Source organism: Peromyscus californicus, unplaced genomic scaffold (genome assembly GCF_007827085.1).
Source record: "Peromyscus californicus insignis strain IS unplaced genomic scaffold, ASM782708v3 Scaffold_1__1_contigs__length_55948999, whole genome shotgun sequence".
Taxonomy (NCBI): Eukaryota; Metazoa; Chordata; class Mammalia; order Rodentia; family Cricetidae; genus Peromyscus; species Peromyscus californicus.
The window spans coordinates 29,882,796-29,901,027 of record NW_026294492.1 but is presented as its reverse complement, the minus strand read 5'-3'; the positions used below and the strand labels follow the sequence as shown (position 1 = coordinate 29,901,027).

Sequence of the window (18,232 nt, the reverse complement as noted above, 5' to 3'; positions counted from 1 at the left end):
GTGTTATGGATGTTTAGCCTGCATTGTATGTGCCTAGTGACTGAGGAGGCCTGAAGAATGCATTGGATCTTCTGGAACTGGAGTTAGACAGTTGTGAGCCTCCATGTGGTTGCTAGGAATTGAGCACAGGTCCACTGGAACAGCAGCCAATGCTCTTAAACACTGAGCCATCTTTCCATCTTTTTTAAACTTGAAAAATTTATTTTTTGTCTGTGATAAAATTTGTTCAAGATTTTCTAATAGTTGATATGACAGAGGAAGTTGAAACATTTTCTTGTTAAAACAGTAAGTGTTGTACAGCTTTTGGGATTTTGTTTGTTGTCCCCCCCCCCCCCCCCCCCCCCCCCCCCCCCCCCCCCCCCCACACACACACACACAGTGTCTCACTGTGTAGCTATCCTGGATCTTGCTCATAGAGATCTGCCTGCCTCTGCCTCCCAAGTGCTGGGATTAAAGGCCTGTGCCACCCCCACTCAGCTGTGTTTTTTTGTTTTGTTTTTATTACATTTTAATTTTGTGTGTGCATGCCAGTGGAGGTCAGAGGACTTAGTTCTCCTCTTCCACCACGTGGTCCCAGGAATTGAATTCAGGTCATAGGAGGAAAGTTGGTTGTTATTTTTGGAGTTCAGTGTCTCAGTGGCAATCACTCAAAGGCTAAAACCTGGTTAACTATTTGCCACACGAACTAGAAACTATGAAAGAATAAATGAGAAACAAGGAGCTCTCCTGTAGTAGCATTGAAACTGTTAACTTTGCACAGGTTTTGAGGAATAGTGTTCTGTTATCAGGTGTATTTTACTGAAAGAACTGGGTGGACAAATAATGTAGCTTATGTAAAGAGAAATGCACCATTTGGAGTGGTCGTTGCTAAACGGGGACCATTGAGATGATAGAGTGTTGCTTTCAGGGGATAGTTGTCTCAGGGTTGAGTGGGAACATCTATTCTCAGTTATGTCAAAGAGAAGTGAAAGAAGATGAAGCAGGAAGAAGCTAGGAGTGTTTCCTGGGGGTGCTCCTGGGGGTGCGGAAATTGTTTACAAACGTGCAGGTCACAACTGTTGACCTTCAGAGCAGCAGTTAAGCAGACCAGCTTTAGTGCATTTTGTGTCACATCATGGATGTTCCTAGGTAATGATCTAAAATAAAGAGAAAATAGAAGAAAATAATTATGAGTCAGGTGAGTAGTCTCATTTAGATTAAATTTGTTGCTTTATTTTTAAAAGACGTGGTCTCACTGTATTCCCTGCTGGCCCGGAACTCAAGGTGTAAACCAGGATGCTTTTGAAATCACCATTCTTAAACAGTGAGCTTTAAGCAGTCATAAGTTGATGCCTGGCATTTTTGGATATAGTTTCTGAATCAAAGATTTTCTATTTTGAAAGATAGGGCATGACTTCAAAATGTTAATGATGTCATTTATATTACATATTCCCATTATAAATGGATTTTTAAAAAAAAATATGTGAAACATTAGTTTTCTTTCTTTCTTTCTTTCTTTTTTTTTTTTTTTTGGTTTTTCAAGACAAGGTTTTTCTCTGTGTAGCTTTGTGCCTGGAACTCGCTTTGGAGACCAGGCTGGCCTTGAACTCACAGAGATCCAACTGCCTCTGCCTCCCAAGTGCTGGGATTAAAGGTGTGCGCCACCACCGCCCGTCGAGTTTTCTTTTTTAAAGCATCAAGATTTGCATCTGCTCTTTAGGACTGGCTATACAGAACAGTCTAAATCATGTAGATAATTTAATTCTCTTGACTCATGGTTGTAGTTAAAAAATCACAGCATTTTTATTCTCTCGTACTCGTTTTGGATGTTGCTTAACCTGTATCTCATTAACATGAATTTTGTCCAACTCGAGCTAAGTGGAAGTTTGTACTGCTTATCTGCTGCAGGTCTTTTTACTTCCCATGGGGAAAGGAATAGTGACTTTAGGGAACTGTTGTGGCATAAGCAAATGGTAGTGGCGAGGAGGCAGTATAATGAATAACGACTTGCAATATGATGATCAAAGTCCTTGAGTCCTACAAAAAATAAACAACAAAAAAAAAACCCTACAGTTTCTTTTTACAATGAGGAACCCAGCTCGAGATTTGGTATTTATTGTATACAAGGAGTACATTGTATACGTTCTAGATTATGCTTCTGTAACCACTAACTCAGGAGCACCCTAAATGTTTAGGGCTTATATTTTTATTTATTTATTTATTCATTTATTACAGTGGAGGAATTTTTATTGGTGTTTTTTTTTTTTTGGTTTTTCGAGACAGGGTTTCTCTGTAGTTTTGCGCCTTTCCTGGAACTCACTTTGTAGACCAGGCTGGCCTCGAACTCACAGAGATCCGCCTGGCTCTGCCTCCCGAGTGCTGGGATTAAAGGCGTGCGCCACCACTGCCCGGCTCGGTGGTTTTTGTTTTTTAACGTGTATGTGTGTGTGCTTCATGTACATCACGTGCTAATTCCCAAGGAGACTGAAAGGTATCAGATCCATTGGAATGGAAGTTGTAGGCAGTTGTGCAATGCCTTACATGAGTACAGGGAACTGAACCCAGGTCTCCTGGAAGAGCAGTAAGCTCTCTTGACTGCTGACGTCTCTCTTTAGCCCCCTGGGTTTATGTTGTTGAATTACAGATCTCCATCTCAGTTGTTGTTTCTGGGTTCTTCTTAATTGCTGTTAATTTACTCTCTGCTTGGTTTTTGAGATAGGGTTTCTTTGTGTGGTCCTGGCTGTCCTGGAACACTCTTAGACCAGGCTGGCCTTGAACTCAGAGATCAGTCTCCTTTTGCCTCCTGAGTACTGGGAATAAAGGCGTACGCCACCACTGCCAAGCTCTCTCTGCCTGCTTGTAGTACCTCCATTTCTTCACAGTTGTTCCGTGCTGTTATACACTAAAACACCTTGAGAGTGAAGTAGATGCAAAAAAACTTAAGGTTTACAACTCTTAAATTTAGCAAGTTGATTCTGAAATAAAGATTTTTGGTTTAAGAGATGTAGCGAGTAGAGAGATTTTCCGTTAGAATTTTAGATACTTTCTGGTGGGTCTTGTGTTTTTTTTTTTGGGGGGGGTGTTTTTGTTCTTGTTTTTTTTTTAAAGAAAGTGGGGGAAAAAGGAGATTTTTAAGCCTGAGAGATAGCTTGGTGGGTAAAGGCACTTGCTGCCAAGCCTGACCACCTGAGTCAGATTCTTGGAACCCACAATGGTCCTTTTACCATGGCACACAACATCCATCTCTCTCTCTCTCTCTCTCTCTCTCTCTCTCTCTCTCTCTCTCACACACACACACACACACACACACGCACACACGCACACACGCGCACACACACACACGCACGCACGCACGCACGCACGAATTCTTAATGGAGGATGATAGAGGACCTGTATACAGATGAGGTACTAACTAATGAATCCTAGTATTTATTTTCTGAAAGTACATTATAGTCCAGTATATTTGAGGAGACAACGTTTTGTAGAACTGAAAATGGTTTCCCTTTTGTGGAGGAGTTGTTTGAAGCAGGGTCTCACTTTGTAACTTTGGCTGGCCTCAAACTTACAGAGATCCATTTGACTCTGCCTCGATAGTACTGGGATTAAAAGCGTGCACCATCACACTGGCTTGAAAATATTTTTTCTTATATTAATTATAGAGGTAGTTTCTTTTTATTCTATCTTCTCTAAAAGACATTGGCAGGTTTTTTTTAAACAGGTATTATTTATATACAGTAGAATAAATGGTGTCTGTATGGTGGGTTTTCTGTTGTTCTGTTCCTTTTTTCTCTTCTTAAGGATCTCATAACCTAGGCTGTCCTCTATAGAACTGAGAATGACCTTCAGTTCTGGATCCTCTTCTTGCCTTATCTAACAAGTAGTGGATTGTAGGTATGTGTCACCATGCCTAGCTGAATTACAGCATCATACATACATACGTACATATATACATACATATCCCAGCGTTTTACACTGGCTCCCACAATTCTAGTCTAGCCTAGTCTTAAACCTTTTGAAAATATAAATTTTGTATATGTGGATATAGCTGTGTGTTGGGTATGGTACATATAAATGCTGATTTGATTTTGTTTCCTGTGTTTATATTTAAATATTCATATACTTAAGGTTTTCTTGGTGTACATGAAGCAAATTTTGAGAGTTTAATTTGGGGGAATGAGGTTTTAGCTTAGTGGCAGAGTGCTTGCTTAGAATATACAAGGTCTTGGGTTTATATGAAGTGCATCTACTAATTTTTGTAAATGGAAATGTATGTGTGTGTTACTTATTTATTATTTTGGTCATTTTTACAGGATCGCATGGTCCATTGTTGCCTTTACCAAGTCGTTATAGAATGGGCTCTAGAGATACACCTGAACTTGTTGCTTATCCATTACCACAAGCTTCTTCCTCTTACATGCATGGAGGAAGTCCCTCTGGCTCCGTTGTAATGGTTAGTGGATTACACCAGCTCAAAATGAACTGTTCAAGAGTCTTCAACCTGTTCTGCTTGTATGGAAATATCGAAAAGGTGAATTTCTTTTTGTTAGTTTATTTGGTGGAGAATCTAGTAGTAATTCAGAAAATGCTACACACTTCTGTCAGGAACATCTTAAGTTCTTTCAGTCATGAACTCACATAAGCTTAAAACCCAGTATGTATGAACGTACAGAAATGATTTTTTTTTTTTTTTTTTTTTGCTGACAAGTGATCAGTATAGATTGATAGTAATAAAAATATGTTTTAAGTCAGGCGGTGGTGGCGCACGCCTTTAATCCTAGCACTGGGAAGCAGAGGCAGGTGGATCTCTGTGAGTTCGAGGCCAGCCTGGGCTACAGAGTGAGTTCCAGGAAAGGCACCAAAACTGCACAGAGAAACCCTGTCTCGAAACCCCACCACCACCACCAAAAAAAAGTTTTAAAGGACCAGTATAATGAGCAGGGTCCAAAGCACCAGCAGTTCAGTCACTTACTAGTATACCAAAGGCAGGAAGCCTGTGTAGATAAATGCTATGCTAGCAGTTGTTTGACTCCTGATTTTTCTACTTTGTGATGTTGTAAACATGATACGTTTCATAAAAGTCGTACTCTGAATTTAAAGTTTGCCATACTAGCAATGTGTGTAACATTTGTTCTGTAGTCCTGAGAAGCAGCACCAGGCCAGACTTTCTTTCTAGTTATCATCACATGAGTAAGAAACTGATACAGATATTCTACAGTATACTGTCAGCCAAGCTATGATGTTGGGTAGACCAGATACATTTAAGTGCATTTTCAGTTTATAATGTTTTTACTTCAGTGGTAGAAGAAAACCTATATTTGGTTTTAGCATTTAACATGTTAAACTATAGAATTTCCAAGAGCAGTTATACTCATGGAGCTAGATATTTATAAGTGAGTCTCAGAGCTTGACTTGCTTTGGGGGTGGGAGGGGGGTTTGTTATATACTTGTTTCTTTATTTTTTTATTTTATGTGTGTGAGTGTTTTGCCTGCATGTATGTCTGTACACCACATGTTTACCTGGGCCCATGAAAGTCAGAAGAGGTTTTGGATCCCCTGGAAGTAGAGTTAGGAATGGTGTGAGCCACCATGTGGGTTCTAGAACTAAATTCAGGTCTTTTGCAAGAGTACAAGTGCTTTCGATGGCTGAGCCAGCCTCAATCATCTTGTGAGGAACAGTGTGTTTATATTTGAGCTCAGTTAATACTTGGAACTACCCACTTTGACAGAGTGTTCCAATAGTGTAATAATGTTATTTTCCTCTTGTGATTTTAATACTCTTTCCATAGTGATAAGAAAGTATAAACATGTGAGCCCATGGTCTGGGAGTGGGAGAATGGCCTAAAAACTTGATACTCCTAGTTCTTAGTTCATTAATTCTAAAACCCTGATCAGCAGCTCTTGAGAGTCCCAAGTTATCGCCATTATTTCATTATATTAAGAAGAGGGGAAAAAAGAAAATATTTTGTATCTTGTCTGAGGGTAGGTAGACAACTAAATTCAAGAAGTTTAATCTATATCCTTTGTGTTAAGAATTGTCTCTTGACTTAGTTTTTGGTATGTTTGACTAATTCTTCTGTTTCATTTCATGTTACCTCAAACTTTTTATACTTTTTAAACTTTTGTCTGTTGTATTTTATGTGTGTGGGTGTTTCGCCTCTGTATGTTTATGCACCACTTGCATGTCTGGTCCCGAAGGGCCAGAAGAGGGCTTTAGATCTTCTGGAGCTGGAGTTACAGAAAGTTGTGTGCTACCGTGTGGGTGCTGGGAATTAAACCTGGATCCTCTGGAAGAGCAGCCAGTGAGTGAGTGCTCTTAACTGCTGAGCCATCTCATGTTAAATGATGGATTGCGGTACATAAAACTTAAACCATTCTAATCCTTTAAGTTTAAAGATACTCATTTAAACTTTTCCAGTGGTTTAATTTTTTAAAGATTTATAAATGTGTATGACTGTTTTGTCTGCATGTACGTATGTATGATGTGTGTGTGCCTGTGGCGGTCAGAAGAGGAGGGCATTGGATCCTCAGAATGGTAGTTATGGATGGTTGTGAGCCACTGCATAGGTGCTCAGAATCAAACCCGGGTCTTTTTCAGGAGCGACAAATGCTCCTAACCCCTGAGCTTTCTCTGGTACTTTTCTAATTGATTTAATTATTTGGGGGGGGCGGAGGCCTAGAACCACATTTATACTTACATAAATATGCATACCATATAATAATTGCTAGATAATTTTTAGGATATTAGTGAATTAAATCAAAGGATAAAGTATTGCCTACAGCAAAACAACTGACTTCAAGTAAAGCTGCAAATTTCTGGTATTACCAGTTTGTACACGTATGGTATATAGTGCTAGGATATCCTTTTAAAACTGAACGTGCTAGAGGTAATAAATGGTGAACTTAAGATTTACACATATTCTCTCTGTACCCTTGAGGTTAACATAAGAAGGGAAGTGTATTCAAGTTGTCGTCATTACTGTGTGGTTTAGTAGTTCTATGTAACCAGCACTGCACTTCCTGCTATCATGCTGTCTCTAGGCTGTCTTATTTTTTGGTTTTTCAAGACAGAGTTTCTCTGTGTAGCTTTGGAGCCTGTTCTGGAACTCACTCTGTAGACCAGGCTGGCCTCGAACTCACAGAGATCCTCTCCTGCCTCTGCCTCCCGAGTGTTGGGATTAAAGGCGTGCGCCACCACCGCCTGGCATGTCTTGTATTATTTATTGCCTTAACATTTCTAAATTGTTTATGGCCATATAAAGATGAAGACGGTTATGTTTACCATTCAGTCTGTAGCACTAGCACAATGCTTATCAAAACATACTAGATACTCAGATATTTGTTTAATATTGATTAGGCTGAGTACCTAGGGATGTAATCATTATTATCTTCATTTTATAGGGACAGTCTGGTATAGAGGAATTAAGTAGCTTACCTCTAGGTCACAGCCTTGGGACAACCCTGTGCTCCATGGGCTGTGGAGTACAATTACAGTCTTCCCCTTTAACTCCACTCAATTTTGGTAAGAGTTAAGGCTATCCTGTAAAAATGACAGAATAAGGTTAAGATTCTAAGAAATGAGCCGGGTGGTGGTGGCGCACACCTTTAATCCCAACACTCGAGAAGCAGAGGCAGGAGTATCTCTGTGAGTTCGAGGCCAGCCTGGGCTACAGAGTGAGTTCCAGGAAAGGTGCAAAGCTACACAGAGAAACCCTGTCTCAAAAAAAAAAAAAAAAAAAAAAAGGATTCTAAGAAATGATCTTGGGGGGATTTTTGTGTTTGCAGGTAAAATTTATGAAGACCATTCCTGGTACAGCACTTGTAGAAATGGGTGACGAGTATGCTGTAGAAAGAGCTGTCACACACCTTAATAATGTCAAACTCTTTGGGAAAAGACTTAATGTTTGGTAATTACTTGCCATAATTATTAACAATGTTTTGAAATGCTTGTTAACTTAAAGAGTATTTTGTAGTAACTGAGCATACATCTGAAGGTAGCACGGTTAGTATTAATGTTGACAAGTTGTAGTAGTTATACTATTATTCTTTCTAAAGTTCTGTTTGTATGTGTACATGAATGTAAGCGCCCAAAGAGTTCAGAAGAGGGCACCATATCCCCTGGAGCTGGAAATAGGTGGTGTGAGCCACCCAGCCTTGGTGCTGAGAAACATCTGCAATAGCAATAAGAACTCTATGAGCCATCTCTTAATCCAGATCTCCTAGTTTTTAGTGTTAGTACCATAAAATGTTAAAACAGATAAGTTCTTAAATATTCTAACCAGTAAGAATGATTGATTATAACCCAAAGTGAATACAAGTTGGTGTATTCTGTACTTATTTTTTTCAACCAACTGTATTTTAAGAAAATATTTGAGAAAAAATGGTATCTGTGCAGAACATAAATATACTATTCTTTAATGTAACTATTTATTTAGCATTTATACTGTGTTAGATATTAGAACTATTCTAGAGGTGATTTACATTATACAGAAGGCAATAAAGTCAAGCATAGTGGCATAGACCTGTAATTCCTTCACTTGGGAGGTTAGGCAGGAGGCCAGCCTGGAGTTTTTGAGACCCTGTCTCAAAAAAATACAAAAGGGTAAATAATACAGAAGGTTCTGCATGGGTTATATGTAAATACTATAGTATTTGATTGAATTAAGCATCTTTTTTGTTTTTTCTCTTGGGGGGTGAGGGAGTAGGGGTTGGGATTCCTGGACCAATCCTTTAGATACCAATGGATACTTTTGTACTGTACTTAAATAACTGTGTACACCTTTTTATTCATAAAAGTATTTTGTGACTACCTGCTGCTACTTATCTTATTTTTCTTTTCTAATCTTTAGTGTATCTAAACAACATTCAGTTGTTCCAAGTCAAATATTTGAGCTGGAGGATGGTACAAGTAGCTACAAAGATTTTGCAATGAGTAAAAATAATCGCTTTACAAGTGCTGGCCAGGCATCTAAGAATATAATCCAGCCACCTTCCTGTGTGCTGCATTATTATAATGTTCCACTGTGTGTCACAGAAGAGACCTTCACAAAGGTAGGTACTGAAGAAAAGTGTATAGAATGTTGATCTTTGTGTTTCAAGTTTCTGTGATATTTCATAGTTCGATCTCATTTTAAAACTTTTCTAAAATCCTGCTTTTTTTGTTGTCAGGCTAGAGGTCAGTGGTGGTAGGTGTTTTCCTCTGTTGATTTCCGCCTTGTTTATATTAATGAAATTTGCTTTTAAAATTTAATCCCAGCACTCGGGAGGCAGAGCCAGGCGGATCTCTGTGAGTTCTAGAAACCCTGTCTCGAAAAGACCAAAAAAAAAAAAAACAAAAACAAAACCAAAAACCTTCCCCCCCAAAAAAATTAAACTTGCTTCTAAAATTCATGAACAATTCATGAATTTATGGTCTTTGGGGAAGGTCCATGTTCATATTCTTTTTATCCAGCTTTAGTATATGCATTTCCAAAGTGAGCATTACATACACTGTGTTTAAAGACAGGGTCTCTTACTGAACCTAGACCCTGCCAGTTGGCTGGACTGGTTAACCGGAAGCTTCCAGGATCATCTTGTCTGCAGAGCGTGGTGTATAGTCCTAGCACTTGGAAGGCTAAGGCAGGGGGATTGCCATGAGTTCAAGGCTGTCTTGGGTTACATAGTAGGAGTCTGGCTCAAAAACAACAACAACTAAAACAACAAAAAAATAAAAAGCAACAGAAAAGTTACTTTACTGTAAGTCTCACCTATAATAAAATGTTGTATTCCCTTCCCTATAACTTGTTTAACTGCAGGAGCATTTCAGGAACAATGTGCTTTCTGGAGTGGTACTTTCTTTCTTCAGTATTTAGTTACTCTTCATAAAATCTGAGAAAATATATTGTAACTTTAAAAAACTCTGTTATTGTATATGAAATGATTTTCATAGTTTAGAATTTCACTTTTTTCAGTTTTTTCTTTTAGAACTTGATAGTATCCTGAATGTACATTAATTCATATAATAGTAAAGGCTTAACTGCTACTCTACAGCAAGGCTTTCAAAAGAGACTTCTATGTGGCTTGATTTCTGACTCGGTTTTCCTTTCCCTGGCAGTTGTGTAACGACCACGAAGTCCTTCCATTCATCAAATACAAAGTGTTTGATGCGAAAGGTGAGTGAGCATCTCTGGAAAAGACTTTGCAGGAAGCTTGCTGACAAGAAAGAAGTAATGGCTGGATTGGCATCTGTTTTGTTTCAGCTTCTGCTAAAACCCTGTCTGGGCTGTTGGAGTGGAAATGCAAGACTGACGCCGTGGAAGCTCTCACTGCACTCAACCACTACCAGATCCGAGTCCCAAGTAAGCCGTCAGTGGGCCGTGCTGTCAGACGTTGTTGGATTGCAGAGAGTTAGGGAGAGAAGGGGTGCTCAGGAAGAGAGAGCTGCAGGGACTTGGGGGTCTGAGGCAGTTTATCTCCAAAGGGTTGTTCAGAACCTAAATAAAGCCACAGGGTGGCACGTTCTGAAATTCTCCCAACTACCTTAAAGAAAATAAACCTTTAAAAAAAATTCAAGGCCGGGCGGTGGTGGCGCACGCCTTTAATCCCAGCACTCGGGAGGCAGAGCCAGGCGGATCTCTGTGAGTTCGAGGCCAGCCTGGTCTCCAAAGTGAGTTCCAGGAAAGGCGCAAAGCTACACAGAGAAACCCTGTCTCGAAAAACCAAAAAAAAAAAAATTCAGAACTCATGGAGTTGTGTTGGGGCTTAATAAAGACATTTTAATGTAGACTGGGCATGGGTGAAAGGAAGGAAGAGAAATGCTGAGGGAAAGTAAGATAACAAAAGCTAAGGATAGAGACCTCTCTAGAGGGAGTATTCCAGTAGTCTGTATCATCGCACTGACAGTGATTTTGATCTTAGTAGGGATCTTTGTGGGTTTGGATGCTGGGAATTGATGCTTCTGCTTTATCTCTTATGTCAAGTTGTGTGTTTTTAAATTTTTATTTATAACACAGAAAAATGGGCATAGAATCCCACAATACAATCCCTGTATGTCTGCGGCTGTATGCAAATTACCATAAGATGAAGCAGATTAAAATAGTAAACATTTGCTGGACTGTAATGGCACATGCCTTTAATCCCAGTTTGAGGTCAGCCCAGTCTACAGAGTACCAGGTCAGCCAGGGCTATACAGAGAAATCCCGTCTCAAACAAAAAAATTTGTTAACTTTCTCAAGGTCAGCAATTTGAGTGCAGTTCAGCTGAATCATTGTCTCATAAAGTTGTAATCAAAATGTTGGTTTTACTATCATCTCAAAGTTTGATTGCCTGAAAAACTCACTTCTGAGCTTACTCATTAATTACAAGCCCGTTGAAGCCATGTGGGTCTTTATATGGTAGCTGGCCTCCCTTCAGAATGAGTGATTCAAGATTGATTAAGAACATCATTGTTTTTCATAATTTAATATTGGGAGTGGTCTAATTTCTTACTAATTCTGTTTTGTCATATACATACCATGGTGCAGTTTAGTCATCTTCCTTTGTGTCTGGAATGCTGGAATTAAAAGTATCTGCCATATGTGGCACTAAAAAAAAAAAAATGTATTTTAGCTGATTTGGAGTTGCACACCTTAATCCCAGCACTGAGGCGTTTGAGGCCAATCTCTTCCCTAATGAGCCCTCTGATTATTTCTGTCTATCTTAACTACAATAAACATGTTAACAACTGGCTTTTTTGTTTTGATTTTGTTTTTTTGAGACGGGGTTTCTCTGCGAAACTGTCCTGGAACTCACTCTGTAGATCAAGGTGGCCTTGAACTCAGAGAGATCCACCTGCCTCTGCCTCCCAAGTGCTGGGATTAAAGGCTCGTGCCACTACCACCTGGCTAATAGCTGGCATTTTTTAATTTTTCAGCATATTTTTATTATTTGGGAATTTCATGTCATGCACCCAGATAACACTCATTCCCTGCCCTTCCAGGTCCACCCCCTCAGCCTTGTGATCCCTCCATTGCCCCCAATCCTCCTCCCCCACACACCAAAAAAAGAAACAAAACAAAAATAAGAAATCCAATTTGTGTTGCACATATACTCACTGGAGCACGGTCAAACTCTCAGTAACCAGCCCCTTAAAAAAACAAACAAAAAAAAAAAAAGAGTCCTTCCCCACCTGTACTCCTGCTGGAAGCCCATAATTATGGAGAGCTGTGCATTTTTACTGTGTATTTATAGGTCAGTTCCCTTACTACAAGACATTGAGGTGTATATTTTGGCAAAATGATTGTCCTTTAGGAAGGTTGTTGTGGTTATATAACCACCTGTGATACATTGAAATGCCCGTTGCTCCAGCATTAGAATATTGAGTCACACCTTGAGGTTTTAGCAGTATGATAGCTGACAAATGATACTCCATTGTTTTAATTTGTTTCCAGAAAGGTAAATTGCTTTGTTTCTGTGTTTTGGTTTTCTTCATATGTTATGAAGAACTAAGTTTTGAAGTTTTTATGTTGTGTAATTTACTTTGATCCTGGACCTCAAGGGTATACAATTTCATCTTTGAAAAGCACTAGCTAGGTGTAGTACATTTGTAATTTTAGCATTCAGGAGGATCAAGAATGTGTGAGGCCAGGCTAGGCTATATATAAGACCCTATTTCAAAAATGAAATAATAAAGAAATGTATGGCAAAAATGAATTGTTTAGTATGGTTATAGGGAAAAAGGAAACAAGACAACACCCTGCAGTTCCAGGGACAGCCTGGGCACCAAATTGCATGACCTCATTCCAGTTAAAAGGAAGGGTAAAATTTTAAAAATCATTTGAAGGTTTTATGTGTAGAAACATACTTTAAATATTATAACACCCAAGTTTTTGTGAAGGGCCAGGCAGAAAATAATACTTCCAGCACTCGGAAGGTAGAGGCAGGTGGATCTCTGTGAGTTTGAGGCCAGCCTGGTCTACAGAGCAACTCCCAGAATAGCCAGGAATAGCCAGGACTGTTATACAGAGAAACCCTGTCTCAAAAAGCAAAAACAAACAAATTAAGATACTGTACTGTTGGCAATATGCTCTATGTAGGTGCACTCTGCTGTGACAACTGTTTAACCCTGATATTATTAATCTTTAGTGATGAATTAATTTACTTGAGAAATTAGTATGTTCTTAAGCTTAGAACAGTAGGAATGTAGTAAGAGACTGTTTCTGGAGCTTACTGTCTATTAGGTCAGGTGGTTAATCTTTACCTTCTTGGAACTGGAGAGATGGCACCCACATTAGCTCACTGGAACTCCAGTGCAGGGGTCGGGCACCAGAGATGCGCATGGTGTATTTACGATGAAACACTCATACACAGAAACAAAGTTTTACATATTGCCTTCTTTGTATTCCTGTTTCCAGTACTATACCTGTAAAATAATTTACTAATTCAATCTGACCTCAACATTTTGATGGAATATTAACTTCCCTTTTTTCAATTTTACAGATGGTTCCAATCCCTATACATTGAAGCTTTGCTTTTCTACATCATCCCATTTATAAGAAGAGAAGAGCATGTTAGATTTACGTTCATCTTTATTACAGTTTTAAAACTATACTTCATTAAAAATATTCTAAAATGGTTGATCTAATGTTGCCTTGCTTACTATAAGATCCTGTTCTGTAATAAACATATTTTGCCTCAAGTAAATTTGTTGTTAATTTAAATATTGTTTTCACCTTAAGATAGAATACCATAACGTAGACTGTCTACAGCTTCGTTGTAGATTTTTACAAACGTATGATTTCTAACATAATTACAAATTTTGTTCCATGGTAAAATATATTTGCATTCTTAGTGCTAATTTGTTGCAAATGTTTTCCCATTGTGTTTGAGATTAATGCAGGTGAAAGTATTGCATTTTAATACAGAATTCCTACAATAGAAGATTGAATGTTATAGTTACTCATTAAACATAATTTGTATTTATTATTTTAAACAAATTTGAGAATGGTATTGCATTTGTTGACTTTCCAGAAGTACAGATTTAGCTGATTTCAATTTCTAAAAGGCTTCATAGACATGAACACACTTGTACGGTATGCATTCAAACTCAAATTGGTGTGTTTCTTTTCAAAAGTCATCATCCATTTGTATTGACATGTTTCTGTTCTAGTTCCATCTTGGAGGTTTTATAAAGTTATAATAATAAGTTAATGTGTTCATCTTCATTTTTTTGCATGTGACCCAATCTTAAAAGTATATGTAGTATTTGACATTGATATTTTAATACTATAGAGGTTAAAATTAATAATAATTCCTCTTCTATATAATCATTTGGGTTCCATAGATGGGTTTCAGAGAACTTGTTAGCCCTCCCAAAATTGTGTGTAGAATTTGGGATATTTGCATTTTTATTTCTTAATCTTTGATCCATCATAATATATGTATTTTTCTATATGGTGTAAGATTTAAGAATTTTATTTTTGATCAAACAGCTATTTGTCTCAACACCATTTATTAAACATTCTCCCTCTGGATTGGTTTCTTTCTCTTTTAAAGTAATCTTTTACTAAGGCTGTTATGAAGTTTATACCTTTTTAATAATTAGAAAATGGATATAGCCTGTTTTCATCTTAAAGAAAGTTTTCATCTGAGTAGTCCATAGTTAGCAGAAGCAGTTTTGTAACCTTTAGATTATTAAATAAAAATTTCAAGTTCCATTTAAGTCTTAAAAAAGACATTCTTTTGAGACAGGGTCTCCTCTACGTATATCTGGCTATTCTGAAACTTTTCTTAGAGTTTGATGTGTAGACCAGGCTGGCATTGAACTCACAGAGATCTGGCTCCCTCTGCCTCCTGGGTGCTGGGATTAATGGTGTGTGCCACCACACCTGGCTCTTTATTTCTAATTTTAACAACAAAAATTCTGAGTTCTTTTAGAATTGAGTCAAAGGCTTAAAGTTGAAAATCTGTTTTGTTTGTTTGTTTAAGGGGTGTTAGTATGTGTGTGTATGAAGAGTGTATAATGTGCATAGTAGTACCAACAAGCCAGATGAAGGCATTGGATCTCCTGAAACTGGAGTTAATAGGCAGCCATGGGCCATCCAGTGTGGGAGCTAGAAAGTGTAGGATACTAGGTTATATATTTTCTTCATTTATTGTCACTTTAATACCTAATTATACCCAATGGCACCATAAATAAATTTATTTATTTTGAGTTTTTGAGACAGGTTTTCTCTGTGTAACAGCACTGGCTGTCCTGGAACTCTAATTCTGGCCTCAGTTCACAGAGATCCACCTGCCTCTGGCTCCCAAGTGCTAGGATTAAAGGCATGCGCCACTACAGCCCGACCATAAGCAGAAAATTTTAACTTACTATCAGCCTCAATTTTAAGAGGTAATTTGTAGATGTATGTAATGACCTTTTTTTTTTTTCCTGCCTTTGAAAACTTAGTGTGTGTTTTCAGTGTTAGAGATTTTTTGTGTGTATGCTAAGATTTCGGGAAATAAACATATGGCTAAAGGCAGAGTTTAATTTAGAGTTTCATGAGGTGGAATTGACTGATCCCTTGTCGTTAATGATTTCTTCCCACAAAATGACAAGTGGATTCTTCCTGGATGAGCTAGTATCTGACAGCTGCTTGGCTGTGTAGCGCCATGTACTGCTCCTGTCACTGACGCGCTTGAGCATCCTTGCCCTGCCGTCTGAACGGAGTTCTGTGAATGCTCCCTTTCCTAGCCTTGAAGCCATTCTTTCCCACCTCAGCCTCCTCATAGAGGACGCACAAGAGAGCACTTTAGATTTGCTAAAATATAAGGTAGGTAGAAGGGTGGGGGGGTGGACAGGTAGATACTGACTTTACATCTATTTTTCAGTGATTTTAAATACTGAATTTACATCTCTTCAAATCGCATTACGTATTTATAATCTGCCAAATAGGGGTACAGCTGCCTTTTAAAACCTCTCCAGCTCGTACTGTGTAATAACCCTGTCTCCATACAGATCTGCTCCAAATAATAGTCTCAGGATGAATAGAACCCGTTATTTTTATTTATGTGTTCAAGGAAAGCAGAGCTGGGTTGGGAATGTTTTGCCTTTGTGTGTGAATGGTACATAGATTGTAAAGCCAGACAGTAAGATCACCCGGAAAACATCCTGGAATGTTCTCCTCCTCCTCCTCTCTACCAGCTGTGACACATTGAATGGAGCAATAGTCCAGATGTGTGTGATAGCCCACATTGCTTCCCCAGTGAAGAACCTTGACTGTAGGGGAGTGAGCAAGAAGCCATGTGGAGGAAAACATGACTTGTGTTAAAACCGGTCATTAACTCCATTGGATTATGGCCAGCTCATTCCTAGGTCTAATTTCCTGTTGATATATGATTTAGTTTGATTGGTTCAAGAGTTCAGTGCTGTTTTTTGTTTGTTTTTCTTTATTGGTTTTTTAGACAGGGTCTCACTATGTAGTTCTGGCTGTCCTCTAACTTACTGTGTAGACCAGGCTGGCCTCAAACTCAGATCTGCCTGCCTTCCAAGTGCTGGGATTAAAGGAGTGTGCTACCACCGCTCAGCTCTGTTTTTTTAAAACAATTTTATTAATTATGTATACAGTGTTCTGTCTGCACGTATCCCTACAAGCCAGAAGAGGGCACCAGATCTCATTACAGATGGTTGTGAGCCAACATGTGGTTGCTGGGAATTGAACTCAGGACCTTTGGAAGAGCAGCCAGTGCTCTTAACCTCTGAGCCATCTCTCCAGCCCTCTTTTGTTTTTGTGAGCAGTTTTTACTACTTTTGACTTGTGTGCCATGGTGTGCATGTGTGTGTGTCAGAGAACTACTTGTGAGAGTCCATCTTCTCTTTCCCAAGGATTAGATGCATATTGTCAGGCTTGGCAGCGGGGGTACCTGCATCTTGCCCGGTCTTACAGTGAACCCAGGGCCTCATGCATACTTGGCATTTCCACTACTGCCCAGGTACATTCAACTATTACTTTGTGGCTGTGCAATTACACATACGGAAAGGTCTTGAAATGACATGGATAAAATAGGTAAGGTTCTCATGTGTTTTGTTTTCTGAGTTATTTAGAATGGGTCAATGTATTGTTTAATGCACGAGTTTTACTTTTGTAAAGCCATTTTAGTGAATAACAGGATCAGACTGCTTGCTGGTACCCCATAGCCTGAGAAATGCTTCAGAGCATCCTTAGAGCTAGTGTGATTCAGAGGAGCAGCTTGGACTGGGAAAGTTCTATTCCCACTGTATGGGGAGCTAGCTGAGGAGATGGCTGAGCAGTGATTCTGTCCTGGCTGATAGCATTGGCTGCCTTTTATTCGGGTTATGGATATGATGGATGAGGACAGGACATGAAGGGAGAGGGGAATGGTAGTGGTGGGGCACATAAGCATTGCATTTGCTTGTCTGGAAGCTGAGTTCATTGAAGACTAGCCTTTCTGAGCGTGAAGAAAAGTCTGCGTTAGCCCCACCTGGCAGCACAGGCCTGTATTGTAGATGGATTTCTAAACGGTCTTATTAATAGAAAACATGGAGCCAGATATAGGGGTGAAAACCTGAGATCAGAGGAATAGGAACAGCCACATGCTAACCTCACCTCACCAACTCCGCAGCTTCCAAAAGGCAAGATACTCACACCTGTATGCCTTGCTGTGCTGCCATCTGATTTGCTTTATTTTGTCCAGCTACATCACTTCCTCTTCCTGCCCAGCTCTGTCACTTTCTGTCTGTCTGTACAGTGTTGGCTGTTACCCGTGTTACCAGCCTTGAACTCACATAGATCTACACACATCCCTGCCTCCTAAGTGACAGGATTAAAGGCGTGTGCTACTATTGTCTGACTTCTATATAGTGGCTGGCTTTTTCCTCTGATCTCCAGGCAAATTTTATTGGGAGGCACAGTATGGTGGGGTATACAATACATCACCACAGTGTATTCCAGCTATTTAGGAGGCTGAAACAAGACAAGTGAGTTCAAGGCCAGCCTGGTCAACTTAGTGACACCATGTCTCAGAATTTAAGGCTGGGGACAGAACACATGCCCAATGTAGATGGGACACTAGATTCAATCCCTAGCACCCCCCACTTAGAAGCTAGAGGTCTACCAGGGTCTACCTTGGGCTGGTGGCGGGAATCACAGGAATGTATTGGGATGCACTTGATCCCCAAGTCATGTGCTTTGAGAAAAATCTAAGCTGAAGATTGGTGGCCCCAATGAAATCTCACAGACATTGGCCATAAGTGGTAAGTGGGGTTGGTCCAGAGCAAGAGGGAGCATTAAAACATCAA

The 18,232-nt window shown here is 39.3% G+C and overlaps 1 protein-coding gene across 1 annotated transcript in view; it reads left to right on the top strand.

Annotated features, from left to right (window-relative positions):
• The window catches only part of Hnrnpll (heterogeneous nuclear ribonucleoprotein L like), a 33,425-nt gene extending 18,960 nt beyond the window's left edge, over positions 1-14,465 (top strand). The window contains exons 8-13 of the mRNA XM_052746345.1: positions 4,290-4,507; positions 7,762-7,883; positions 8,826-9,027; positions 10,070-10,127; positions 10,215-10,313; positions 13,432-14,465. Coding sequence (XP_052602305.1) covers positions 4,290-4,507; positions 7,762-7,883; positions 8,826-9,027; positions 10,070-10,127; positions 10,215-10,313; positions 13,432-13,487 — 755 coding nt within the window. The 3' untranslated portion in view covers positions 13,488-14,465. The remainder of the gene's footprint in view (positions 1-4,289; positions 4,508-7,761; positions 7,884-8,825; positions 9,028-10,069; positions 10,128-10,214; positions 10,314-13,431) is intronic.
• The last annotated feature ends 3,767 nt before the right edge of the window (positions 14,466-18,232 follow it).